The sequence below is a fragment of the Theropithecus gelada genome, chromosome 3 (genome assembly GCF_003255815.1).
Source record: "Theropithecus gelada isolate Dixy chromosome 3, Tgel_1.0, whole genome shotgun sequence".
Taxonomy (NCBI): Eukaryota; Metazoa; Chordata; class Mammalia; order Primates; family Cercopithecidae; genus Theropithecus; species Theropithecus gelada.
The window spans coordinates 11,661,198-11,688,907 of NC_037670.1; the positions used below are offsets into that span (position 1 = coordinate 11,661,198).

A 27,710-nucleotide genomic window follows, 5' to 3' on the forward strand; every position below is an offset into this window, starting at 1 on the left:
TACCAGTGTCAAGGAAGAAGCCACGCCCCCATCATGAATGTCCTGTCACGTGCCAGTGATTCATTTGCAGTCATTCATCTGTTCTGCACCTGGCCTGGGACGCAGACGTGACCTGGCCCACAGGACACTCATAGGTGACTGGAAGAGACAGAGCTGGGAGGGTGTGCTTTGGATTTAGGGAGATGAGGAGTGAAGCTGGGGGACCCCAATGGCACCTTGACCACCCTTGGCTGAGCCTAAAGCCAGAGTCGGGCTCTTTCTGCCACTCTGGTAGGAGAATTGCCCCTTGTGGGTTTTCAGGACATGCCAGGAATAGGCTAAGAACAGCGTGTCTTCGTGTGAACCTCTGAGGTTCAGCCCAACCCAGGCCACTTCCACACTGAGGCCATCATGTCAAGCCCTTGCCAGAGTTACTGACTGATTCGGGGGGGTCCTGACTTTCTTCTCTGGCTGGTGGCAACTGCCGCGGGGCAGGCAGGGGTGCCTGGCTGGGGACTGAGAAGTTGCTTTCAGGCCCAGATTCTGGGTCCCAAAGCAAGCCTGCCTGCCGGGGAGACCCTTGGGCCTCCTACACTAGAAGAGGGGAGGCTCCGAGGCAGGGTCCTGTCTGAGCCTGCAGCCTTGCTCCACCCCAGGGCTCAGCTGGGCTGAAGGGATGAGGACAAGAGGGTCCCACAGAGCCAGAGAACTCAGTCACAGTCCAGGGCCTCGGGTGCACCAAGGACTATGGCTCAAATGAGTTCTAGTGCCTAGGAGAGAGGCTTTGGAAGAAAAGGCATTAGCTGGTTGGGTGTGGTGACCACGCCTGTAATGCCAGCTCTTTGGGAGGCCAAGGCAGGAGGATCACCAGAGGTCAGGAGTTCCAGATCAGCCTGGCTAACATGGTGAAACCTCGTCTCTACTAAAAATACAAAAATTAGCTGGGCGTGGTGGCACACGCCTGTAGTCCCAGCTACTCGGGAGGCTGAGGTAGGAGAATCGCTTGAACCTGGGAGGTGGAGGTTGCAACGAGCCAAGATTGTGCCACTGCACTCCAACATGGGTGACAGAGTGAGACTTGGCCTCAAAACACAAAACAAAAAAAAAAAAAAGAGAGAGAAAAGAAAAGGTGTTACTGAAGTGGTGTCAGTCCCTTCCCCACCACACACACCCTGTAGGCACACATGTGCCCAGGTGCGTACACACTGTAGCAGATACGCATACCCACACACACATATTCAAGCACACACACGTGCATATATGTGTATATGCACTGGACATACACACATATTCTCATGCATGTACACTTTTACACATGCACACATGTGCACATATGTGTACACACAAAACACACTCATTCTTATGCATGTACATTCTCATGTGCACACACATGAACACACTCATTTTTATGCATGCACACACTTGCATATGCACACACATGTATAGCAGGGGCTAGAGTCAGTTGGCATTTCAGAAGAAATGTCAGGTTTGATCTGGACGCCGGGCCACAGACGGGGTGTGCGCAGGAAGCAGCCGCCGGAGGCAGAGGCACCAGAGCAGAGGAGACAGGCAGGAAATTTGAGACAGCCATGTCTGGGTCAGGCAAAGCGGGGACAGGGTGGAGCAGGGTGGGGCGAGGTGAACAGGGGCCTGCGCTAATTATCCCTCCTTAGTGCCCAGGCAGGTGGCCTCAGACTGGGAGCTCTGGGCACACAGGCAGTGAGGGCTCTAGCCAGCCCTTCCCCAGCTCTGGCTCTGAAAGCTCAGCTGTGAGCCAGGAAGGGACTTGGAGGCTCCTGCCAGGACTGGGCTGACCCTGGTGAGTCCCCTTTCCCCAGGAGGCTGTAGGGAGGGAGGGCAATTTTGGGCAGACGAGGATGACCGCGGTCCAGCCCTGCAGCATCCTAGCTGAGAGCCCAGGATGCTTTGCTTCCTACGCCGAGTCTTGGGCCCTGTGGACAGCTTGGAAGTGCAGGTGGCGGTGTCCACACATGCACACAAGGACCTTTCTGATGCTGGGGAGAGGATCAGATGGGCCTGCCCTGTCTCCTTGGCTGCAGAGGTGAGAGGAGGAGAAGATTTGAGGAGGTCACACAAGGCCAAAGAGCTAGGCTCCCCTTGGGGCTTTGAGGCCCTTCCCCCAACAGCGCTGTCCCTTTTCCTGCAGACACTTAGCGCTGTTTTGTACTGGGGAGCCAGCCTGCACGGCTGGACAGAGATGAGACCAGGCAATGGGCAGACCTCCTGGCTGACTCCTGCGGCTGCAGCCTCTATGTGTGCAGAAGGCGGCCAGGACAGGGACCCAGGTGACAGCACCAGGGGGCAGAGCTCAGGCTTGAGGCCAGGAACAGGGGAGCCACAGCAGATTCATGAGTGAGGGACGAGTGACGCCAGGCTTGCACTTCAGAAAGGTCATTCTACAGCCAGACGGTGCAGAGAGGCCAGACCAAGACCCTGCCTCCTCTGCTGACTCTTAGGGGTCAGCTTCCTCTCCCTCCAGCATCACAGTCCTCCGGGATCCCCGACCTGGCAGCTGCTTCAGTGTCCCAGGAGATTCATTCCACCCTTACCCAAATCTGCTCTGCCCTTCATCTGCCCCTAGCCTTTGCTCACACTTGGCCTCTTCGGCAGCACCACCCCTGGGTTTATGTGAACTCTGCTTTTCATTCCAGAACCTCTTTCAGCGGGGCAGAGCATGGCTCCCCGAGTCCCACAGACCTGGTCTGGAACTCAGCTTCACCGCCAACTGCCTGTGTGACCTTGAGGAAGTTACATAACCTCTCTGGGGCTCAGTTGACTCACCTCAGAATGAGAGAGGTGGCTGTGACGTTAAAGGAGGTGACACATTTCACTGTTTAGCACTGGATCTGTCCTCACCATATTAAGGACCAACTCACACCCAGCCCCTTGGGGGAGACCTTCTCCCTCAGCCCTGTCTCAGACTTCCTCTGGGACCCATAGTATCTGCCACCCTGGCTCCATCCAACACACTTCAGGCTGGCCTGTCCACCCTGCTGGCAGGAGCTTGGAAGTTCTTTTTCCCCAAACATTCCTCATACAGCCCTCTCCCCCTCCCCCTAGACTCTGCTGGTCCCATCAGGCCCTCCTATGGCAGGATCCAGGGACCAGAGGACAAATGAAGGCATCCCATGAGTCTATTTAAAAGTCACACATCGAGGCCGGGCGCAGTGGCTCACACCTGTAATCCCAGCACTTTGGGAGGCTGAGGCGGGTGGATCACCTGAGGTCAGGTGTTCGAGAACAGCCTAGACAACATGGTAAAACTCCATCTCCACTAAAAGTACAGGGGAAAAAAAAATAGCTGGGTGTGGTGGCAGGCACCTGTAATCCCAGCTACTTGGGAGGCTGAGGCAGGAGAATTGTTTGAACTGGGAGGCGGAGGTTGCAGTGAGCCGAGATCGCGCCACTGCACTCCAGTCTGGGTGACAGAGAGAGAGAGAAAAAAAGTTATGCATTGAGCTAACCAGCTGTTAAGTAAAACAGGCTCTGTCTTCCTACTTTGACAGGTATTCCCTTCCAAGGACCTGGAAGGCCAGGTTTGACGTTGGAACTGTGACTGTCAGAGTCTCGTGCTGGAAGGTGATGGCCGGGGAGAGTCAGCCCGTCATCCCCCAGCCCTTCTGCTTCCCTCACTAGCTTCCACCTTGCCCCGCAGGGGTCTTCTCAGGGTGCACCTGAGGGTGCCCACCTGGAGCGTCTAAGCTCAGTTCACACCTTCCAAACTCAGCAGCCCCTTGGTTGAAAGACAAAGGCGTCAGTGGGCGTGGGATCTGCCCTTAAGACAGAAGGAAGAAGACCTCGGCGGGGAGAGGGGGCAGCTCTGGGGCAGGACATTTTGGTGTCCTGGGCCATGCAGGCAAGTCTCTCTCTTAGGATCCCATCTCTGCCACTGGGTCTGGGGGAATGAATGCCTGCCGGTCTACTTCCTCGAGGAGAGGAGGTATTTTTTCACACAAAAAAAATTAAAATAATTTTTAAAAATTAAAAAATGAGGCCGGGCGCAGTGGCTCAAGCCTGTAATCCCAGCACTTTGGGAGGCCGAGACGGGCGGATCACGAGGTCAGGAGATCGAGACCATCCTGGCTAACACGGTGAAACCCTGTCTCTACTAAAAAATACAAAAAAATTAGCCGGGCGAGGTGGCGGGCGCCTGTAGTCCCAGCTACTTGGGAGGCTGAGGCAGGAGAATGGCGTGAACCCGGGAGGCGGAGCTTGCAGTGAGCTGAGATCCGGCCACTGCACTCCAGCCCGGGCGACAGAGCGAGACTCCGTCTCAAAAAAAAAAAAATTAAAAAATGAGATTAATTGTCAGCTCCCAGTCCTCAGCGCTTCCATATTGCTGATCATCTGAACACGGCTAGGCTTCTAGCCAATCATCTTACTGGCTTTAAATATATATACACTTATCACCTATTTTGGTTTGGTTTGGTTTGGTTTTTGAGACGGAATCTTGCTCTGTTGCCCAGGCTGGAGTGCAGTGGTGTGATCTCGGCTCACCGCAGCCTTGACCTCCCAAGCTCAAGTGATTCTCCTGCCTCAGCCTCCAAGTGGCTGTGACAACAGGTCATGCCACCACATCTGGCTAAATTTTTTTTTTTAAGAGATGGGGTCTCACAATGTTGTCCAGGCTGTTTATTACCTATTTTGACTTCTTCCCCTTGAAGTGTGGGTTCATTGAGGGCAGAGATTCCTGTCTTTTGTTCATGGGAAGTTCTCAGGGCCTGGTTCAATTAAGGTGATCAATAAAAGATTCGTTACATGAAAGAAAGGAGGAAGGAAGGAATGATACGTGGTTTTGTAACTCCTGCCCTGGCAAAAGGAATAAAAGGGGTGAGGACATTTCTCCAGCCTAAACATACTCACACTCCCTGCCTGGGACAGTTGCCCAGTGGTTCCTGCCAAGGTTTGACTTCAGGCACCTGCCCCACCCGGGTCTCCCTGTTTGCTGAAAGAACTGCGCCTGCTGGGCCCAGGACCTGTGGCTGGAGGAAGCATCCCAGAGCCAATGGGGCCTGGAAGAAGAGGCTCTGGCTTAAGGAACGTGTCGCCTATTTACCAGCAAATAAAGACAGATGAAGCTCTGGCAGACAATCTCTCTGTCTCTGTCTCTTGTTTCTCTCTCCCTCTTGCCTCTTTCTCTGTCTCTCTTTTCCCTTCCCTCCCTCTTTCTCTCTGTTTCCCTGCTCTCTTTGCCCTTTTGGTCTCTGGGTCCTGGACTCTCAGAGCAGCCTGGAATCTCCTTCCTCCACACGATTGCTGTGGTGCTTTTTTATGTTTATTTTTTAGAGATGGGATCTCGCTCTGTTGCCCAGGCTGGAGTGCAATGGCGGAATCATGGCTCACTGCAGCCTCCAACTCCTGGGCTCAAGTGATCCTCCCAGCTCAGTCTCCCAAGTATCTGGGACTACAGGTACAAGCCACCACCATGCCAGGCTAACTTTTTTTTTTTTTAATTTGTAGCAACAGGGTCTTGTTATGTTGCCCAGGCTGGTCTTGAACTCCTGACCTCAAGAAATCTTCCCACTTTGGCCTCCCTAAGTGCTGGGATTACAGGTGTGATCCACCACGCCTGGCCTGGTGTGGTGTTTAACGTTCACCCTCTCTATAGGATTTCAAGCTCCAGGCAGAGGTAGGCAGTGTTCTCTTTGTAGCTGGGCAATGGGCACAGGGTGATATGGTTTGGGTGTGTCCCCACCCAGATCTCATGTTGAATTGTAGCTCCCATAATTCCCATGTGTTGTGAGAGGGACCCGTTGGGAGGTAATTTAATCATGGGGGCGATTCCCCCATACTGTTCTCATGGTAGTGAATAAGTAAGTCTCACGAGATCTGATGGTTTTATAAGGGGAAAACCCTCTTCGTTGGTTCTTATTCTCTCTTGCCTGCTGCCATGTAAGACGTGCCTTTCCCCTTCCACCATGATTGTGAAGCCTCCCCAGCCACGTGGAACTGTGAGTCCACTAAACGTCTTTTTCTTTATAAATTACCATAAATTACCCAGTCTCGGGTATATCTTTATTGGCAGAGTGAGAACAGACTAATACACAGGGCAAGAGCTTAATACCTACAAAGGTCACAGGGTGATTCAGCAGTGGTTTGGGTCTCTGTGTTGTACCTGGGACTTGTCATCAGGGTATATGGGCCTCCCTGGGGTCTCTGATATGTCACTGACCCCAGTCCTGGACAGGAGCATGGAGCAGGATCAGGGTTGCTCCTCCCAGAGCCCCGAGGCCACCCCAACTTAACTCACCTTCTTGCAGAGCTGGGGGCCAGGCCCAGCTTACAGACAGTGTGGTTGGGTGGAAGGTGAGGTGGCCTCTGAAGGGGCCTCCCTCACCCTCTGGAGGTAAGAAACAGATTTTGACTCTGGAGGGACGGCTCAGACACAGGACCTAATTGAGGACTACCTAAAACAGGGACAGAGTGGAAGCATCTTTCCATTGGACATGCCCACCAGTGTGCCATGTCAGTTTACTATCGCCATGGCAACACTCAGGAGCTACTGCCCTTTTCCGTGGCAAAGACCTGATGACCCAGAAACGACCACCCTTTCCTTAGAAATCTCTGCAAAAACCAGCCTTTAATCTGCATGCAATTAAAAGTAGGTATAAATATGGTGCAGAACTACCCTGAACTGCTGTTCTCTGCCTGGGGGGAAGCCCTGCTCTGCAGGAGGATTCATGGAGCTGTAACCCTGCCCCTCCAATAAAGCTGTTTCTCCTACCTCCAGCTTGCCCTTGAATTCTTTCCTGGGTGAAGCCGAGAACCCTTGCAGGCTAAGCCCCAATCTGGGGCTTGCCTGTTGTGTGTCACTCCCAGCCCCTTCCCTGGAGGTCCTGAGGGCAGAGCTGGACCTTCCTGCCACAGAGGCCCTGTGGTCACCCCGGGCCTGGCTGGAGCTGCTCACAGCTTTCCTGGCACCTGGCCGGTGAGATGCAGACCAGCCTCTTGCTGTCACCACACAAACAGACCCACAGTGGGGAGAGCACCTTTATTGTCAGATACAATAATAACGCTACAGGCTGGTGGTCCCGCCCGCCTCTGACCGCCCCTCCATGAAGACACAGACTGCCTCTCCAGACCTGCCTCAAGGGCCAAAAGAAGATCCCAGAGGGACCAGGCCACAGCCGAACAGGAGTACCAAGAGCACTGGAGACAGTCACTCCTGCTGTGAAGACAGAGTGCCCCAGGGTGGCGCCAGCACCTTCAATTCTCTGAGTTTGCTGTCGTGGCTGTGTCCCAGGTCCCAGTCCAGCAAGAGAGGAGCACCAGGGCTGAGCTGATCACAGAGACCCGGGCCCCAGAGGCCTTGAGGGCTCCAATCAGAGCTGCTCTGGGCTGCTAGGGACCTGGTGCCTGCCGTGGAGCCTGCCAGGCTCCCCAACTCTGGAAGGTGGGAGGCAGGAGCATCTCTTCCCAGCAGGCCTGGGACTCTGTTTCCCTCTCTGCAGTTTGCAAAGGGGACATTGGACTTGCTGTGCCATGCAAAAGTAGCAAACCTACAGAGTCCCCTGAGAGACGAACTCGTGGGGTAGAGGCTGAAAGTCCCACCTCTGACAGACACGCCCATGAAATGCTGCCTCCGGCTCAGGGATGGGACGGACCCAGAGAGGGCGGGTGGGCTCAGTGAGGCTGGGAGGCAGTGGCCGGTGATGCCGATCTGGTTTTGGGGGGCCCTTGCACCCCCAGTGCTGCTCTCTCAGGGTCCTCAAGTCTGCGTGGCTGGCAGTGACTTACTCAGGATCTCCCTGGCCTCTGAGAGCAGCTGCAGGCCAAGCCGCGCCCCCCCAGCCAGTGGGGAAGGGGGTTGAGGAATGGAAGCCCCAGGCCCTGCAGGACCCTGCCTATCCCCTCAGACCGGCTGGCCCAGCCTCCCCGCAACCCTGCTTGCCTTAAGGAACCATCCTGGCCCTGCACCCTCCCTGTCTGAGTTTTCTCGCCAAGAGGGGAAGCTGGCAGGGTCAAGAGAACATGGCTTCAGGAACTGAGGGGCCTGGGTTCAAATCCCGCCCCTGCCGCCCATGACCTGGTGGCCAAGGGATGGTTATTTCTACCATCCGAGCATCGGTCCCCTTGTGAAGTGGGGATAATAAGCTTACCTCCTAAGGGTTAAATATGAGACAACGTAAGGAAGTTCCCTGGACAGGGCCAGTTACAGCAGGGACTCAATACATGATGGGTATTAGGATTATTCTTATTCCCAGCACCCAGCCCACCCAGACCCCGTCTCCAGCCGGGAGTGGGGGTGAGGGAGGGGCAAGGCCAGAGAAGGGCTCTGATGAGGGTGTTGGCCCCTCCAGACCCTGCCCCTGGAGACATTATCTGTCCCCAAAGCCCCCCAGGTCCTCACAATCATCCATGCCTGGAGCCCAGTTCCCCTGGGGGCATCTTTAGGAACCAGCGGCGGCTCAGGCCTCTGGGGCTGGGTCTCTAGCCAGGACAGGGTGTCCTGGAGCAGTGGGCTCTCACTTCCTGCTGCTGGCCTGGTCCACGCTCTTCTGTCCAGGGTCGGGCCCAAGCAGGGCAGCAAGAACCCCATCGGGTCGGGGGCCACCCCTCTTCATCTTGAGGTTGGCTCTCAGGGCGGCATCCTGGCCAGAACCTCCCTCCGGGGAGGCCAGGGGATCTGGAAGGAGAGCAGAAGGGTGACTCGAGGTAGAGCCTTAGGAACACTTGGGGGCACCTTTGATCATGATACGTGGCTGCGGAGACATGCTCTTGTCCAGCGTGGAAAAGCAAGGCAGCAGCAGGCTTTCAGCTCCTGATGCATTCATTCATGGATCCATGCATCCATCCATCCATTCACTCATTCACCCATCCGCCTGTCCACTGACCCATTCATCCGTCTGTGTATCCATCCATTCATCCATTCACCCATTCATCCATCCACTCAGTCATTCATTTATCTTTGCATCTATCCATTCATTCACTCATTTACCTGCCCATCCATCCATCCATCCATCCACCCATCCATCCATCCATCCAGTCATTCATTTATCTATGCATCTATCCATTCATTCACTCATTTACCCATCCACCTATCCATCCATCCATCCATCCATCCATCCATCCATCCATCCATCCATCTATTCATCCACTCACCTATTCACCCACCTACCTGTCCACTCACCCATCCATCCACCCATTCATTAATTCATCCATGTGTCTATTCATTCACTCATTTACCCACCCACCTGCCCACTCATACATCCATCCATCTATCCATCCATCCATCCATCCATCCACTCAGTCATTCATTTATCTATGCATCTATCCATTCATTCACTCATTTACCTGCCCATCCATCCATCCATCCATCCATCCATCCATCCATCCATCCATCCATCCACTCACTTATCCACCCACCCACCTGTCCACTCATCGATCCATCCATCCATCTATCCATCCATCCATCCATCCATCCATCCATCCACCCACTCAGTCATTCATTTATCTATGCACCTATCCATTCATTCACTCATTTACCCATCCATCCATCCATCCATTCATCCATTCACTCACTTATTCACCCACATACCTGTCCACTTATCCGTCCATCCATCCATCCACCTATTCATTTATTTATCCATGCCTCTACCCATTCACTTACTCATCCATCTATCCACCTGTCCATTCCACCATTCACTCATTCATCTATCTATGCATCCACCCATTCATACATTCATCCAGGCAACCAGCCATTCGTTCACTTACTCACCCACCCACCCAGCTGTCCATTCACCCATTCATTCATCCATTCATTCTCCAACAAATGCTGACGGGCCTGTGCTCCAGGCCCTGCAGAAGCACCATTTACTGTTCTGCACAAGGGACTCCCAGAGGGTCACAGAAACACCATCCCAGCATGGAATGGAAGGCTCCCCAGAGCACCACAGGGACAAAGAGAAGGGTTCAGAGAAGGCGTCACAGAGGCAGAGATCTTTGAGCGGTCCTGAAGTGGCAGTCAGTGTTCACCAGGCAGAGGGATGGCCCGAGCAAAGGCATGGAGGTGGGAGGGGCCTCAACATGGCTTGGCAGGGCTCTGGCCACCATGGCTATACTAGGGAGGGGCTGGGAAACTGGGCTGATGCACATGGAAGTCCGTCAAGGACAGCAGGGAGCCACTGAGGGTCTTTGAGCAGGGGAGGGGCAGGGTCAGACTAGGGGTCAGAGAGGGAGACCAGAGACCAGAGGCAGCATGGGAGGGAAAGGAAGGAGGGAGGGGAGATTCCCAGCCTGCTGGTCCTGGTCACTGCTCACCGTGGATCCCAATCATGTGCTCCAGGATGAGGACTCGCTCTGCCAGGATCTTCAGGGCCTCTCTCAGCTGCTGCACCCCCTCACCCTGGCGGGGAGGAAACGGCCAGGGTCAGGGCCGGCTGTGAGGAGGGGTTCAGGTCCATCCTGATACAGTGTATGTGTCCTCAAATCCTCCACCCCTGCCTCTTCCCACCTGACACCCTCACCACTGCAAACAAGCATAGACTGAACATCATCAACTATGTGCCAGCCAGGGCTTCAAACCCTGTTCACAGACAAAGAACTTGAAACACAGAGAGGGCAGGCAACCTCCCTACGGCCACACAGCCTGGTAAAGCAGTCGATCCAGACTGCAGATCCACACCTGTCGGCCTCCAGCCTGAGCTTTTCCTTCCACCACAGCTGCCTGTCAGCTTCCCTGGCACGCCCTGAAAATACCCTAACCAGGACAGAGCACCTATCCCAGGGCCTGAAGGTAGGAGGTTCTTTGCTTGTTTCCTTCCTTGAACGCCCCACCGAGAGCTCTCCACCAAACAGCAGGCAAGGGCCAGGGTAGGTATGGCTGCGCCAGGCAAGAAAGACAGCAGAGAAAGCCACTACTTCACAGTGCAGGCGGGCAGGCTGGCACGCTGGCATAATGGCGGAGTCTATATTTCAAGGGCCCGGTCTACACACGGGCAGAGGACCTTCTGGACAGAGGGCAGAGGACCTTCTGGACAGAGACACCTGAATGAGCCAAGACAGGGTGCTGACTTATCAAGAAAGCAGGTGTCAAGGCCACTCTGAAAAGAAAAGGGATGTGAGGAGACAAAGCCGTTGTCCCCATCCTGCCCAGCCCTGGGAGCTGGCAGCAGAACGGGTGCCTTTTGCTGGTGTAACATGACAGGTCTGTCTTACGTTCAGATTAATTTAGCTTAAAATGAAACAAAAGGAAGCCAAAAAGCATCCTACTGGGTTATAGGAGAAAGGTCTGCCTACCAGGGGGCCAAAGGCAATGGGAAGTTGAGCCAGTTACAGGGTCTGGGATGGGGATGTCAGTGTCCTGTCCCCAACTCAGGGAAGGGGAGACCAAGGGTCTGAGCCTCATGTTCCTAAGTCACAGGTGGTTTTTTATTTGTTATTTTTATTTTTTTTAGTTTATTTTTATTTTTATTTTTTATTTTTAGTTTTTAGAGACAGGGTCTTGCTTTGTTGCCCAGACTGGAGTACAGTGGCACGATTACAGCTCACTGCAGCCTCAACCTCCTGGGTTCAAGCGATCCTCCTGCCTCAGCCTCCCAAGTAGCTGGGACTACAAGCACACGCCACCATACCTGTCTCATTATTATTATTATTATTATTATTATTATTATTTAAGAAATTGGGTCTCGCTATGTTTCCCAGGCTGGTCTTGATCTCATGGGCTCAAGCGATCCTCCCACCTCAGCCTCCCAAAGTGCTGGGATTACAGGCCAGGGCAGGTTGCTGCTATGAAATGGAGGGGGTCACGGTCACCTCTCAGAGTACGGCTGTGAGGGACCAGTGTATCAGGCTCATGCCTCAGCCGCTCTCACTGCCTCCTGCACCCCCCACAGCACCTTCATTCCAGCCTCTTCCCTTTCTCTGGTCTTGCAAGGACCTCCTGAAGGTCCCCCAGACCCACCCTGGCCCTTCTGTTTTGCCCGCCCAGCTTTGACACACCCAGGGGACACCCCTCTCAGGCACTTTCATTTTGAGCTTTCAAGGCCTCCCCTGCCGGTCCCCAGGCAGCAACAGCATTCTCATTCTCTTGCAATCACTGCTGTCCTCAGCTGTGTCCCCTGCTGGGCTGTGAACTTCTCAGGGCAAGGACCCTGTATCCCTGGTGGCCGAGCACCCAGCTCAGGGCCAGCTGAGAGGAGTTTGACTTTGGACCTCAAATGAGCCCTTCATCCCCTTCATCCACGACCCCAGCCTCAGCCTCCCCTCCTCCTCCCAGAAGCCACAGGTCCCCACAGCCAAGCCCATGCCCCAGCTTCCCCCTCCCCGCCGGCCCCAGCCTCTGCTTGCTCCAATCTTCTCTCCTCAGATTCCCAGTTTGCAAGTCCCTCTTCCTCCATCCATCCTGTCCCACATCCAGCAGCTCTGTCCCCTTCAGTCCCCCAGCGCCCTTGACCTTGTGGGCATGTCCATGCCCAGATGCCATTCACGGGAGAACCCAGTCCGTTGAGAGGGACTCCGCAGCCTGAAGCCTCCTCCTCCAGGGAGACTGTCTTTCCTACAAGTCTGTGACTCCTCTCCGTGTCTCGGGAAGCCCCCCAAGGGCCAATCACCCTCTGTGGCATCCCCACCCAGCCACCTTCTCACTCTCTTGCAATCACTGCTGTACTCAGCTAAGTTCCCCACTGGGCTGTGAACTTCTCAGGACGGGGACCCCATACTCCTCAGCTCAGGGCCGGCTGCGGGTCAGTGCAGATCTGTGGGGCACCTGCCCTCCGTGACAGTGCTCACAGCCAAGGAGGCGGGAGGGAACATGGCAGGCAGGCACAGTTACCTCTGCAGCGGCGGCTTTCTCTCCTTCTTCCCCCTTCACGCCAGGTTCACCCTAAGAAGCAAGTCACACAGTCAACACCGGAACTGGAGGTGGGGGCACCTCTCCACCCTCTCCAGTTCCCTGGGGGCCTGCGGGGAGTCGGGGGCAGGCTGGGCAGGCAGGGCCTGGGGAACGGGTGCTAGGCACCCTAGGGACTCCTGCCCTGGGGTGAGCATAACAGGGGAGGCCACAGCTCTGGGGCAGAGCCTGCTCAGCTGGCACGGCAGGGACGGGTCCAAGGTGGGCTGTAGGTGCTTCATTCTGTTTGTGGGGCAGAAGAGACTCAGGCTAGGAAGCCAGCAAGTTCTTGCCTGGGCCCCTCCAGGATCGAGTAGCCTGCCTGGAAGGGCTGCTGTCTGTCTCTAACACAAGGCCAGTAATACCAGATTTAAAGTCACGTATTTTACTGTATTTTATGTATTCATTTATTTGAGACAGAGTTTTGCTCTTGTCACCCAGGCTGGGATGCAGTGGTGTGATCTCGGCTCACTGCAATCTCCACCTCCCAAGTTCAAGTGATTCTCCTGCCTCAGCCTCCTGAGTAGCTGGGATTACAGTGCCACCATACCTGGCTAATTTTTGTATTTTTAGTAGAGTTTTTTAGTTTCACCATGTTGGGTAGGCTCGTCTCGAACTCCTGACCTCAAGTGATCTGCCTGCCTTGGCCTTCCAAAGTGCTGGGATTACAGGTGTGAGCCACTGCGCCCAGCCAATTTTTTGAGACAGGGTCTTGCTCCGTTGTCCAGGCTGGAGTGCAGTGACACAATCATGGTTCACTGCAGCCTCTGCCTCCTGGGTTCAAGTGATCCTCCAACCTCAGTCTCCTGAGTAACTAGGACTACAGGCACGCACCACCACAACCCAATTCATTTTTTAATGTTTTTGTAGAGATGGGGGTCTCACTATATTGTCCAGGCTGGTCTTGAACTCCTGGCCTCAAAATGATCCTCTTGCCTTGGCCTCCCAAAGCACTGGGGTTACAGGTATGAGCCACCACCATGCTCGGCTCACAGTAACATCCAAATGTCCAGCTACTACTGTGTGACCTTCAGCAGGTCACTCTGCTTCTTGGTGCCTCAGTTTTCTCACCTCTAAAATGGGATCAGTAATACTATCTATCTCATCTGTTATTAGGAGAATTAAGTTAATCAATAGGGACAATGAGCTTACATTAGAGCCTGGCACCTAGAAGTGCCATCACTGTGTCTCCTCTGTTGTGTTTGGTCACTAGACAAGCACAGGAAGAGGCAAGGCTTGGGTGCTTGACACTCCCCGGTTCAAATCCAGGCTCCACCACTGCCTCGCTGTGTGGCTTTGGGCAAGTTACTTAACCTCTCTGAGCCTTAGTGGCCAGTTTTGGCAAACGGGGATAATAAAGCATGGTCTCTTGGGGTTGCTGTGAAGCTTACATGCGCTGTCGGGGAAGAGAGCACCTCCACTGTGGCCAGCACATAGAGGTGTTCAGCAAAGCTCCATTCCTCCTCCCCGCCGCCCCACACCCCTGCAGTGAGGCTTGGACGTCAAGGAAGCACCTTGGCCCTAGAGGCAGAAGTCGAGACTCATAAATTCTTTTTTTTTTTTGAGATAGAGTCTCACTCTGTCGCCCAGGCTGGAGTGCAGTGGCACGATCCCGGCTCACTGCAACCTCTGCCTCCGGGTTCAAGCAATTTTCCTGTCTCAGCCTTCAGAGTAGCTGGGACTGCAGGTGCGCACCACCACACCCAGCTAATTTTTGTATTTTTAGTAGAAATGGGGTTTCACTATGTTGGTCAGGCTGGGAGACTCATAAATTCTTGTTTCCAAGAAAGTCGATTAGAGGCCGGCTGTCTAAGCCTATTTTGGGGAGGTTCAGAGAAAAGAAGGGACTTCCCAGGTCACACAGAGTGTTAACACGTGGCCCCAGGCCACACAGCACATGAATGAAAGGCCAGGGTCACACAGTGCATTAACCCAGGGCTGCAAGCGCTCAGGACTGTCAGTCCACCCTCTGGAGATGGCTCCCCTCCTCACCCCGCAGCAGGAGGTTATTTGAGTCATTTCTCAGTTACTCCCTGTTGCCTGAGCTCCAGCAGGGCCGCCCAGGGCCAAACCTCCCAGCAACCCCAGCCACCCAGCGCCCTGGGCTTGCATCAGAGCCTCTGCCTGGGAGTGGCCATCTGCACAGCCCACACTTACGGACGGCCCCACCGTGCCTCGCTCTCCAGCCAGGCCCTGCAGAAAACCAAAGGCAGCACGTGAGGCCTGCCTGTCCCGGCCAAGTCTCCAGTACCCTCTGGCCATCCCCATCCCCGCCCACTGAGCTCCGAGTCTGCAGAAGAGGAAGGGAGAGGAGGATGGCCTGGCAGGCAGGGGAAGGGCAGACTCAAAGGCATCCAGTCCTGGAGCCACCTTGAGCTGGTATTTGACTAGCGACCCCAGCTGAGCCCTCAGTCTTCTCGCCTGCAAAATGGGCCAATGCCACGTACGGCTGTCAGGCAAAGAAGGGGAGCAGGTGGCCCAGTGTGTGTAGAGAACCAGTAATACTAACAGCAATGGCCAGGGTCCCCCGTGTGCTGACGTCAGCCTAGACGGCTCCTGGGAGCCTCAGGCCCATGAACAGCTGTCCCCTGACATCTCCACCCAGCTGACCATGAGGTGCCCACTTCCCCCGTCTCCTAAGGGAACTCCTGGTGGCCCCCACCCCCAAGCCTCCCCTTCTCAGGAAATGCCTCCCTGGTCCTCTCAGCTCCTCCGGGCACACACCAGGGAGTGAACCCAGAGCCTTCCCTGTCCTTCTCACAGACTCATTCCATCAGCCAGACATGCCGAGTCTACTTTCTATTTTTACGTATTTAATTAATTTTTGCTTTGAGTCAGGGTCTTGCTCTGTCACCCAGGCTGGAGGGCAGTGGTGCCAGCAGAGCTCACTGCAGCCTCCAACTCCTGGGCTCAAGCCATCCTCCCATCTCAGCCTCCCAAGTAGCTGGGACTACAGGCGCACGCCAGCACACCAGGCTAATTTTTTCATTTTTTGTAGAGATGGGGTCTTGCTATGTTGCCCAGGCTGATCTTAAACTCCTGGGTTCAAGCAATCCTCCCACCTTGGCCTCCCAAAGTGCTGAGATTACAGGCATGAGCCACCACACCTGGCCCCTCAGAGGAGCTTTTTAAAGATGTAAATAAGATCATGGAATCACCCTCCCTGAAACTCAATAATTTCATCCACTGTAACAAAAGCCCACACCTGGGTCCCACAGGTAAGGCCCTGCCCACTGCGCCTCATCCCACACCACACACTCCTTTGCTCACTGCCTGCCAGGCTTTTCCCTGCTTCAGGGCCTTTGCACCTGCTCTTCCTGACTTCTGACACAGCTGCAGAGGCAGGGCGAGCCTGGGGTTTGGGGTTGAGTCAGGCTTGGGGTGCCGCCTCCCCATGGGCAATTCTCAGGGCAGGGTGAGGGGCTGAGGCAGAGATTCTGTGACCTGGCCCAACTCTGTCTACACTCTCTGTGCAACCTCAGGCAGCAGCTGGTCTCTCTGGGACTCAGTTAGCTCATCTGTGAAATGGGGGTGGTGCTAACACCTCCCTGACATAACGGGAGGAGGATATAGTCAGCAAACAGTCGCTGCTGCTAATAAAATTAAAATCTTGGCCAGGTGCAGTGGCTCATGCCTGTAATCTCAGCACTTTGGGAGGCTGAGGAGGGTGGATTACTTGAGGTTGGGAGTTTGAGACCAGCCTAGGCAACATGGTGAAACCCCGTCTCTACTAAAACTACAAAAATTAGCTGGGCATGGTGGCGGGCGCCAGTAGTCCCAGCTGCTCGGGAGGCTGAGGCAGGAGAATCGCTTGAAACCAGGAGGTGGAGGTTGCATGAGCCGAGATGGCGCCACTGCACTCCAGCCTGGATGACAGAGAGAGACTCCGTCTCAAAAAGAAATTAAAAAATAAATAAAACAAAATAAAGTGAAATCTCACCGGCCAGGCCAACTGGCTCCTTCCTGAGTGACTCCTGCTGCTGGTAAGAAGGTGCTTCTTCCCCCCTAGGGAGACAAGGCCACCCCTCCCCCCACCGCCTCCCACACCATACCTAAAATGGCCAAGTCCTTACCTGGGATCCAGGTGTTCCTGGGGGTCCTGGGGGACCTTGAGGCCCAGGGGGACCTGTGGACAGAGTCACAGATGGTCACCTGGGGCCAGGAGGGGCATCCCCAGCTTCCCGCCCCAGCACCTGTTCTGGATCTGTCTCCGTGGGAAGCAAAGGAGGGTTTGGGAATGAATGGGGCAGGGGAGGAGGGAGGAACAGCCCCTGTCAACTAGGGACTCCATCCTCAGAGCTCAGGGCCCTCTCCACTGGCTGCTCACAGCTCCCACACCTCCTCCTCCCAGGGCCTCGTCCACGAGGCAGCCCCAGTCCCGAGACCTGGCAGGCGAGGGAGGAAGTCCATCCAGACCGGTCCCGTGCCCCAGCCAGTTGGTCCCCTGGTACGTCTCTCAGATCTGTCCCCGCTCGGGACCTGGGACCCATCCCTCTTGCCAGGGTTACTATAGCAACCTCCTGACCATCCACCCTCCCTATGCACCCCAGAGCACGCTTTCAAAAATCCAAGCCCAGTTAGGTCTCTTTCAGGGCTCCGAAGTCCTCAGCCTGGCCCCTTCCCACCCTCCCGGCCCCAGCCAGACACACTCCTGGCGTCTCTGCTAAAGCTGTCCTTCCTCCTGGAGCCTCCCTATCCCTCCACTCTCCCAGCAAACCCTTTCCTATTGGTTTTCTTACTAGTCTGACACGGAGCATCACCCTCTTCCAGGAAGCCTTCCCAGCTTTCCACTGCTCCCCTAAGCAAATCCCTTATGTAAACCAGCTGCTGCCCATGGCCACTGAGGTTTTCACATCTGTCTCCCCCATGGGCCGTGGAGTACCCAGGGGGCCAGGCTGGGTCTCGTGTGTGTGCCCAGCTCAGGGAGGGAGATTCACGACTAATCTCCAGCCTGCTAGGAAGAGTGAGGCCTTGGTCTCTCATGACCCCGCATGGGCCCATGCCTCCTGTGGTGCAGGGAGCCCCTTGTTGGGCTGTCCAGCATGGCCTGGCTCCCAGGTTTGGAGAGGGCATGTGAGGACAGGCGCTCCAGGGGACAAATATCAGGAGTCTGTCCAGTTCTCCTGAGACCTGGCATGTCACCTGAAGGCTCCCAGGTACCCTCTGGGTTCACTCCCTCTCCTCCCTAGAGCATCTGCTGAAATGTCACGTTTTGACGGGGCCTCCCTGCCACGCCCCAGCTTCTCCCTTGTAGCTCCCTCAGATCCTGTTAAAGTCACAATTTATGATGACATTTCTGTCCTCCACCACAATGAGAGTTTCACGATGATGTTTGTTTTGATTATTCAGGAGTCCCGGGAACCTAGCTCACTGTCCAGCACATGTAGTAGCAGATGCTCAACGAATGTTTGTGAGATGCACAGAGGAATGAATGAATGAATGCATGCATGCATGAATGAATGAATGAATGAATAAACGAATGAATGAATGAACGAACGAATGAATGAATGAACCAATGAATGAATGAAGGAAGGAAGGAAGGAAGGAATGAATGAACGAACGAATGAATAAACGAACGAATGAATGAACAAATGAATGTATGAATGAATGAACGAATGAATGAATGACTCCCTTCCTGGGCAGGGAGCGGCAGGGGAGTCAGCCCTGCACTCCTCCCACAGTGAGGAATGTGGATGATGGAAGGTCAGGCCAGGACTGAAGGCCAGGTCCTGGCCCATTTGAGCCCCAGGGCCCTTGGTTTCTGCCTCAAAAGTAGGGACTTCCTGCCACCTCTGTCCTGAACTCATCCCCCACTGGTGTGTGTCCCTCTCTGGCCCATGCAAGGGCAGCCTCATGCAAGCATCTTATTCCAGCAGAATCATGTGGATTTCGTGCATCCAGTCCCCCAGGGGCACTGCCACCAGGAAACAAGGGGCTTCACTTCCTGCCACACAGCGGGTGGGACAGACCCAGTCCCCAGCACTGTCCGGAAGACATGGACCCCCAGCCGGCCTTCAGCTCCCCTCGAGGCCCCATGGCTCAGGCCTAGCCCTGGGGGGATGGAGTCCTCAATGCAGGCCAGTCCACCATTCACTTACCTGGTGGACCAGGGGGACCCCGGGGTCCTGGGATGCCCGCCAGCACTGTGTCCACGATGGCAGAGGCCAGCCTTGAGTCTCCATCTGTGGAAGAGCGGAGCAGCCAGGGGTCTGGTGGGGCAGACCTGGCAGTGCTGGGAGGCTGGTCCTGGGCACTGAGCCCTGAGCCAGGCCACACGGAGCCCAGGTGGGGCTCCTCCCATCACCCTGGGCCCCGCTGCAGACACTGTTGCTCCCACTGTTCAGAGGAGCACGGAGACGCCCAAAGAGCAGGGAAAGCCAGGTCGGTCAGCTTCATATAAAGCACAAGTACCTTCTAGAACATTCCAGGCTCTTCAGACTCTGGGTCTGCCCTGTTCACTTCTCCAATGCGCCGGGCTGGCACCTTCTTCCAGGCTCCACTTCACAGGCCCATCCTGCTGCACCCAACTGGCTCACTCCTCCAGGAAGCCCTCCATGCCCACCCCTCTGAGCTGTGCCTGGGGTGTCTGATTCCATCACAGCGACCACACCGCCTGGGGCAGGGGTGGGGTCTAACAACCCATCACCCATGGCCCTCCAGGATGAGCCCCCTGCCTGATTCACCCTGGCCATCCCGAACCAGACCCAGGGCCCCAGGGCAATGCCATCACCTTCCTCATAAAACCCTACCCCAGGATGGGCACAGTGGTTCACACCTGTAATGCCAGCACTTTAGGAGGCCAAGGAGGGAGGATCACTTGAGGCCAGGAGTTCAAGACCACCCTGGCCAACATAGTGAGACTGCATCTCCAGACCAGCCTGGGCAACATAGTGAGGCCCCATCTCCACTCAAAAAAAAAAAAATTAGTTAGATGTGGTGGTGCATGCCTGTGGTTCTGGTTACTCAGGAGGCTGAGGTGGGAGGATCCCTTGAGCCCAGGAGTGAGAAGCTACAGTGAGCTATGATGGCACCACTGCATTCCAGCCTGGGCAACAGAGCGAGACCCTATGTCAAAAAAAAATTAAAATTAAAATCTTAGCTGCCGGGACACTTAACCAGAAATGATATTCCTCTCAGGGCTCACGGACTCCTATGCCTGGCCTCCCACTGCCTCATGGTCCCTTGGGCCCAGAGTCCTGGTCCTGTCCACTCTCTGCACCTCCCTGTCCCCACCTCCCAAGGTACAAGTGGACATTTCTGTGTATTCAGAAGCTCTCTTGGACTGGCCTGTGCCCCCGAGGGCCAGAGTTTGTTTTGCACACTGCTGTATCCCCAGTGGCTAAAACCGTGTGCCCTGCACATAGTAGGGCACCTGCTAACGACCTGCAGTGAGGACGGTTGAGGAAGAAGTGCAACAAGGCATAACCTCGCTGGGGTGGGGTAGCCAGGTAGGGAATCTGGGCCAAGTCAGCCAGCAGAGTGACCTTTGGGGCTCGGGACCCCAAAGGCAGGGAGCTGAGCACTGAGGCAGAGACAGGCCACTTTGGGGCCAACAGCAGGGCTGGGAGCCAGCTCTGGGTTCCCCTGGGGATGCTCAGTGCGGGGGCCAAGCCTTGCTCTCAAGCTGTTCCCTGCCATTGTCTCTGGCAGGCCCTGAACACTGCATGGAGGGCTTCCTGGAGAAGGCGTGCAGGAGTGAGCCAGTTGGGTGCAGCAGGATGGGCATGTGGAGGGATCCACTTCCCAGGATCCTTTAAGGAAGGCAGATCCCTGCCAGAACACAGCGTGGCTCAGCCCTCCCCCAGCCCCCAAGCGCGTCACTCACTGTCTTTGTCTGTAGGTGGCTGCAGGGAGTAGAGGGCGCCCTGGGGACTGTTTGGTGAGGGGCCTGGGCTGCCTGCTGGGCCGGGTGGTCCTGGGGGGCCGGGGCGCCCCATCTCTCCAGGAAGCCCCTGGGGCCCTGGAGGCCCCAGGAGCCCTGCAATGAGGAAAAGAACAGTCACTGTGGTGGCTGGAGCCTGGTGGGTGGCTGCGACATTACAAATGGGGAAACTGAGGCCCTGAAAGAAACAAGGTTGGTCAGGGACACACAGCCAGTCAGTGGTGGCCTCCAATCCACAATCTTCCTTGGGGGTGTCCTGGGGTGTAAGTGAAATGGGCTCCCCTTCCCAGCCCAGTCCAGAGGGGATACTTAGGAGCAGCTGGGGAGGGTGAGCGGGGCAGGGACAGTGAAATCAACAAAGGCTGTGGCCAGAGGCCCATTGGTCCCTCCCAGGGACCTCAGCCCTGTGGCAGGGACACCAAGTGTAAGCCATCATCCTGGGCTGGCCCTGTACCTGCTGAACCAGGAGTCCTTCCCCCGCAGGACCCAGGAGGAGTCGAGAGGGTGGTCTCTGGAGGTGTTTAAATGGCTGAGAACAGCTCCTGGCCCCTGACAGCCTCGACACTCATGCCTGTACCCAAAGCCCCCTGAAGACCCTGTTTTGGCCAGGCGGCGTGGCTCACCCCTGTAATCCCAGCACTTTGGGAGGCTAAGGCAGGCAGGTTACCTGTGGTCAGGAGTTCAAGACCAGCCTGGCCAACATGGTGAAACCCTTCTCTACTAAAAATACAAAAATTAGCTGTGGCGGGCACCTGTAATCCTAGTTACTCAGTAGGTTGAGGCAGGAGAAGTTGCTTGAACCTGGGAGGTGAAGGTGGCAGTGATCCAAGATCGAGCCACTGCGCTCCAGTCTGGGCAACATAGCACAAGACTCTGTCTCAAAAAAAAAAAAAAAAAAAAAAAAGTGCCAAGTGCAGTGGTGGCTCACGCCTGTAATCCCAGCACTTTGGGAGGCCAAGGCGAGTGGATCACCTGAGGTCAGGAGTTCGAGACCAGCCTGACCAACGTGGTGAAATCCCGTCTCTACTGAAAATACGAAACTAGCTGGGCGTGGTGGTGGGCGCCTGTAGTCCCAGCTACTCAGGAGGCTGAGGCAGGAGAATTGCTTGAACCCGGGAGGCAGAGGTGGCAATGAGCAAAGATGGCATCACTGTACTCCAGCCTGAACAACAGAGTGAGACTCCCTTTTTAAAAAAATAAAGAAAAAAAGACCCTGTTTTTGTTGTACTCAGCAAGATCAGGGCTGTGGGTGCATGGGACATCTCGCCTGTTCCGGTAGGGGAGAGAGCCCAGCCCCTTCCGCAGGTTGACAACATCACATATGTGGGGGGTTTTCGTACCAGGGGGCCCCGCTGGGCCCTTCTCTCCTATCTGGCCTCGGTCACCTTTGGACCCAGGGGGGCCTGCAGGCCCTGGTGGTCCTGTCTGCCCTGGGGGCCCTGGGGAGAGAAGGAGACACAGCATCAGAACACAGTGGACCCCCAGCCTCCAGAGGCTCCAGGCTTGGCTCCCTGGGCTGTCGGGCCACCTTCCCCCAGGAGCCCCGCCTCCCTGGAACTCCCCAAACAGGCAAAGTCACTCACATCACCTTGGAGGTGTTGTTTATTATAATTCACAAACTAGTTTTGCACTTAGGAACATCTATGATTCCAAGAACTGCTTTCGTTCCCATTTTCAATGCGGGGAAACTGAGGCTCAGGAAGGTTGTCGCTTCCCCAAGGTCACACAGCCAGGCCGCAGCTGAAGTTGCTTAGCTCCAGGTCCCTCTCTTACACCCTACTGTCTCCCTGCTTAGGGTCAAGAACCGGGCTTGTGGCAAAGTGCTCCCCAATACGCGGCCTCCGAGGAGGCCCCAGGAGGTCCTGAAGGACGGATCTTCCCAGCTACAGGTCTCCAAGCCCCAAGGGTGGACAAGGAGATGGAGAGGTAAGGCCTGCTGTGTGGCCAGGGGACAGTCCTTTCTCCCTCTGGCCCAGAGAGGTTGCTCAAAAGTGTGTGCTCAGCACTTTGGGAGGCTGAGGCAGGAAGATCACTTGAGCCCAAGGAGTTTGAGACCAGCCTGGGCCACTTAGTGAGACCCCATCTCTACAAAAGATGCAAAAGTTAGCAGGGTGTAGTGGTGCATGCCTGTGGCCCCAGCTACTGGCGAGGGTGAGGTGGGAGGATGGCTTGAGCCCAGGACGTCTGAGCTGCAGTGAGCTATGATCACACCACTGCACTCCAGAGTGGCATACAGAGCTAGACTGTGTCTCAGACAAAAAAAAAAAAAAAGTTTCCTGATCTGATGAAGGGACCTGCGCGGAGTCTTAGGGCCCTTTGCACTCCGCTGCATGGGACTGTGGTATGGTGGGGAGGGCCTGGCTGAGGGCTGCTGGCCTCGGAAGAGCCCCACCTGCTCTCTGGGATCCAGGTTGGCTGCAGATGTCACCATGGGTAGGGGGTGTGCGCCACCTGGTGGCCATTCTTGAAACTGCATTTCCCTGGTTGGGAAGGTCTCGCCAGGCATCCCCTTTTGAGGGGCCTGGGTCCCCAGTGGGATGGGAAGCCCCCTCATCCTCCATCCCCGAAGAAAGATTTGAAGAATGTGGGCATGGGATAACGCTCTGGGTGTGAGACTTTAGGGACAGCAGCTCCAGGGGTGGGCCAGCGGACCAGAGCGAGAGGTTCCCCTTCCCATAGCAGACCTGAGCTCGGCCCTCCTCCCACAGCCTTCAGTCCCTTTCAAAGAGTGCCTTCAGTCCCCTTCCCCAGCCTTGGGACTGGCCACTGGAGGCCACCTCTGTCATGCATCTCTCCTCCCTGCTCTGCCCCTGCTCCCCAACCCAGCATCAGAATGGACACACAGAACAGAGGGGAGGGGAGAGCGCCCACTCCAAAGGGCTCTAAGGGCAGAGAATCATGGAGGCAAAATGCCCCTGGCTTGCTGGGTGACCCCAGGGGTGTCACTTAACTTCTCTGAGTCTCAGGTGTCTCCCCTGTAACCTCAAAGCTTCCAAGCTTTGTGTGAAGATTAAGAATGGTATCTGTAGGCTGGGCATGCTAGCTCACACCGGTAATCCCAGCACTTTGGAGGCTGAGGCGGGTGGATCACTTGAGGTCAGGAGTTCAAGGCCAGCTGGCCAACATGGTGAAACCCTGTCTCTACTAAAAAATACAGAAATTAGGCTGGCTGTGCTGGCTCACACCTGTAATCTCAGCACTTTGGGAGGCCAAGGCGGGCAGATCATTTGAGGTCAGGAGTTCGAGACCAGCCTGGCCAACATGGTGAAACCCATCTCTACTAAAAATGCAAAAATTAGCTGGGCTTGGTGGTGCGTGCCTGTAATCCCAGTTATTCGGGAGGCTGAGGCAGGAGAATCACTGGAGCCCAGGAGGCAGAGGTTGCGGTGAACCGAGATCATGACACGGCACTCCAGCCTGGGTGATAGAGAGAGACTCCATTTCAAAAAAAAAAAAAAAAATTATATCTGCATTTGAAATATTTTCATATCTGATATGAAAATATTTAATAATTGGCACAGTGCAGATCCTGACCACTCATGGTAAACCCCAGCCTTCAACTCCTGGATTCAGCCTTACAGAGCCACTGCGCCTGGCCAGATCGTCTACTTTTTAAGAGAAATTAGAAATCCTGGCTTTTAGGTAAAATCCCCGTTTTCAACTGTTAGCTTAATTTTTCAAAATGCCAGGTGGCATGTCTGATCCAGAGAGCCTAGTGTGTGGCCTCCCCAGGGAGACCCTGGGATGCCGTGCCTGAGGCCCCTTCGGCTGCCCCAGCCTGTCCTCTCCGCAGCCCTCACTCACCGGCTGGGCCCGTGGGCCTTCTCTGTCGTGGCCCCGGGTGAGCGAGAGGGATGGCGTCGGGGAAGAAGTCCTCGTTCCAGGGGGGAGGGGTGATCTGGGGAGCCGGCAGGTCGTTGTCGGGGCTCGGGGGCCGATCTGCTGCTTCTAGCAGGAGGACCTGGGCCAAAGGAGACAGAGAATCAGGTCCCAGTCAGGCCAGGGCAGGGACACGTGTGTGCACCCCATGAGACCTGCAGCTGTCCACACTGCGTGTGCCCCGTCATGCTTCTTAGTGGGAGCACCTCACCCGTGGCTGGGGTTCCCTCCATCCCAGCCCTCTCCTCCTTCTCACATTAAGAAAGTCTTCCTGGACCCTCAGGTTCAAGCAGTGCCTTTTGGACACCGTCAAAGTCCCTGTGCTGGCCGGGAGTGGTGGCTCATGCCTGTAATCCCAGCACTTTGAGAGGCTGAGGCTAGAGGATCACTTGAGGCCAGGAGTTTGAGAACAGCCTGGACAACACAGTGAGACCGCCATCTCTGCAAAAAATAAAAAAAAATTAGCTGGGCGAGGTGGCACAGGCCTGCAGTCCCAGTTACTCAGGAGGTTGAGCCCAGGAGTTCAAGGCTACAGTGAGTTACGATTGTGCCACTGCGTTCTAGCCTGGGCAACACATCGAGACCCCATCTACAAAAAAAGAGAGAGAGAGAAAACACATACACACACACACACACACACACACACACACACACACAGAGAGAGAAAAGGAAGGGAAGAAAGAGAGGGAGGAGAGAGGAAGGGTGAGTATTAATACGCCCCTTGTGGCACATGACCTTTAGAAGGTTTTCCAGAAAAACGAGAGTGGCCACGATTGCTTGGGACCAGCCTGCAGTGCGGCCCCATCTCTCTCCGCTTGAGGGAGGCAGGAGTCAAAGGTGGCTGAGACCCAGAGCCTGGGACCAGGAGACTTTCTCCTTCCTTTAAAGACCTGAGAGACAGGACTCAGAAGCCCCATGAGTCCCTGCTGCTCCCAAAGAGGCCGGCAGGAGGCGCTGTGTGCCAGAAATAGGCTCAGGGTGGGTGGAGATCCCTGCTGGGAACCTGGGTGGGCCCCAGGGCCCAGGGGCGTGAGGGACCCGCTGGGCTGAGCTGAGGGTCCATGGTGCACAGGCAGACGGTCTCCCTGAGTCGCCCCCTCACCAGTTCTGCAGTGCCCCTGGGCCTGGGGGACAGTCCTGGGATCCCTGGGGACAAAGTGGCCTGCTCTGGGCTCCTCCCCAGCAGGTGCATCTCCAGGGTGCACTCAGCGGCTGCTCAGGGCTCTGACCCTGCACCCAGGGTTCTGGCTGGGCCCCCTGGGCTCAGGCCCTGCTGTGGGCTGCAGAACGGGCTCTCCCTCCACCCCACTATGGGACACAGCCCTCTGATGGCCTGGATGTCTGGCCTAGGGCCCCTTGACCCCCAGGGCCAATTCTTTCAGCCATTCCCCTCTCTGGTCCTTAGAAGGGTCCGTGAAACTGGGAGGGTCACTGTGGAGATATCACAAATGAGATGGAAACAGAGGCTCGGAGACTGCAAGTGACTTGCCCGAAATCACCCAGCAAATGGGCGGTGAGGCCGGGGTCCCAAGCAGTACCTCATCCACCAAACCACAGTTCATCCTCCCAACAGCTCTGCCTCAACCCTGGCCGAACTTGGTGGAGTCACAGAGAGCTGGGGCGGCTGGCTCAGATCACACAGCAGTGAAGGGTGGACCCCAGTCTCCTGAATCTCTGGAAGGAGGAAAGGGTTCCGATTCCTGCCCTAGTCGCTGGCATCCCTGGAGAAGCTGACGGGCCACAGCCAAGGTTAGGGGCTCTGGGGAGGAGCAAGGAGACGGTGGCTGTCAGGTCACGTGATGGAAGGGGCCTGGGACGACCATCGCAGGGGATTTGGAGACGCGTCAGGCCCTGGTGCTCCCGGGGCTGGGGGCAGGAGGTGGGGGGAAGGCTGGAGTGTGTCTCCGTTTCAGGCCTGGCTGCTGGGAATAGTAGAAATGCCCCCAGTCGAACAAGGGCATGGGAGAGGGGCAGGCTTGGGAGTGAAAGTGGTAAGTTGGGGTGGGGTGGCTTGCAGTATCCCAGGGGGACCTCAGATAGTCATAGTTAACAGGGGGCGGTCCCAAGGACCGGGAGGTGGAGGTAAGGGACCATGAGAGGAGGCAGGGATGGTGGGGGGAGGCTAGGGCGGAGCCTGGAGAGACCTGGGGAGGGATCCCGCCTTGGGCTCCTGCTGGCATCCCCTAGCGTTCCCCATTCTGGGCAAAGCTCTGGCTTCCCCTGAAGTGACCCGCCAGCCAGTACAAAAGGCCTAGCTCACTCCTTCATGAGGCACCTCCCACCGGGACACCCCTGCCCACAGAGCCTGCAGATCGGGACAGAGGGGTCCTGGTTGGAATCTGCCCTGGCCAGTGTCTCAGCCCTCCTGGCCTGGCTGTGGCTGACCTGGAGAAATTGATCCTATTACTGCCCAGGCATGAGCTCACCTGGGCGGGCAGCTGTGGGCGTGGGGACCCAGCCCAAGAAAACCAAGTCCACGGCCTTCGGGGGCAGTGGCCCTGATGATGTCATTGCGGCCTGGCAGACTGGCCGGGGCACTGCCCTCTCCACACCAGAGACTGCTGGGACTCTGAGGCTTCCGTGACTCTCATGTACTGTTTGCGGTCCATAAGGTCAGAGAGTAAAGCCCGGGGCAGGAGAGGGGAGGGCAGGCAGGAATCTTCCCCGGTGCCCTGCTGGCCTTCTGCCCGCCAGCCCGTCCCAGGAACAGAGGGTGGCAGAAATCCTGGACCAGCTCCTAGGTCGGCACCAGTGGGAGAGCAAATGGAGTGGACTCTGCAGGTTGCCTGGCCCCTGCTGCCCCTTCTTCCCTTGCTCCAGAACTCCCTCTTGTGCCTCTGTGCATGTGGCCCAGGAAAGGAATCAGGACTGATCTGAACCGGGCCGAGCAATCCCTTTCTGCTTGGCCAGGTACTCAGTTTCCCAGCTCCCTTGCAACTAGGAGGTGGTCACTTCACCCAGCACAGGCTCATGAAACATAAGGAGTCTGTTTGGGAGCTTCACCTCACCCTCCACTTCCTGCCTTTACATACAAGGTGAGGATGTGATGCCTGGAGCTGCAGCAGCCACTTTGTAATCATGAGGCATCAACCAATGCAGACAAAAGCCAACTCACTAAGA

General features: G+C 55.9%; 1 protein-coding gene across 2 annotated transcripts in view; it reads right to left on the reverse strand.

Moving 5' to 3' along the window:
• Positions 1 to 6,976: 6,976 nt before the first annotated feature.
• COL26A1 (collagen type XXVI alpha 1 chain) overlaps positions 6,977 to 27,710 on the reverse strand; it is a 201,614-nt gene continuing 180,880 nt past the window's right edge. For both annotated transcript variants that reach the window (XM_025379662.1, XM_025379661.1), the window contains exons 5-13: positions 24,516 to 24,672; positions 22,052 to 22,150; positions 20,655 to 20,807; positions 18,928 to 19,011; positions 16,903 to 16,955; positions 14,987 to 15,022; positions 12,773 to 12,823; positions 10,261 to 10,345; positions 6,977 to 8,626 (exon numbers count right to left, since the gene is read on the reverse strand). In XM_025379662.1, the coding sequence (XP_025235447.1) occupies positions 8,466 to 8,626; positions 10,261 to 10,345; positions 12,773 to 12,823; positions 14,987 to 15,022; positions 16,903 to 16,955; positions 18,928 to 19,011; positions 20,655 to 20,807; positions 22,052 to 22,150; positions 24,516 to 24,672 (879 nt within the window). In that variant the 3' untranslated portion in view covers positions 6,977 to 8,465. The remainder of the gene's footprint in view (positions 8,627 to 10,260; positions 10,346 to 12,772; positions 12,824 to 14,986; positions 15,023 to 16,902; positions 16,956 to 18,927; positions 19,012 to 20,654; positions 20,808 to 22,051; positions 22,151 to 24,515; positions 24,673 to 27,710) is intronic.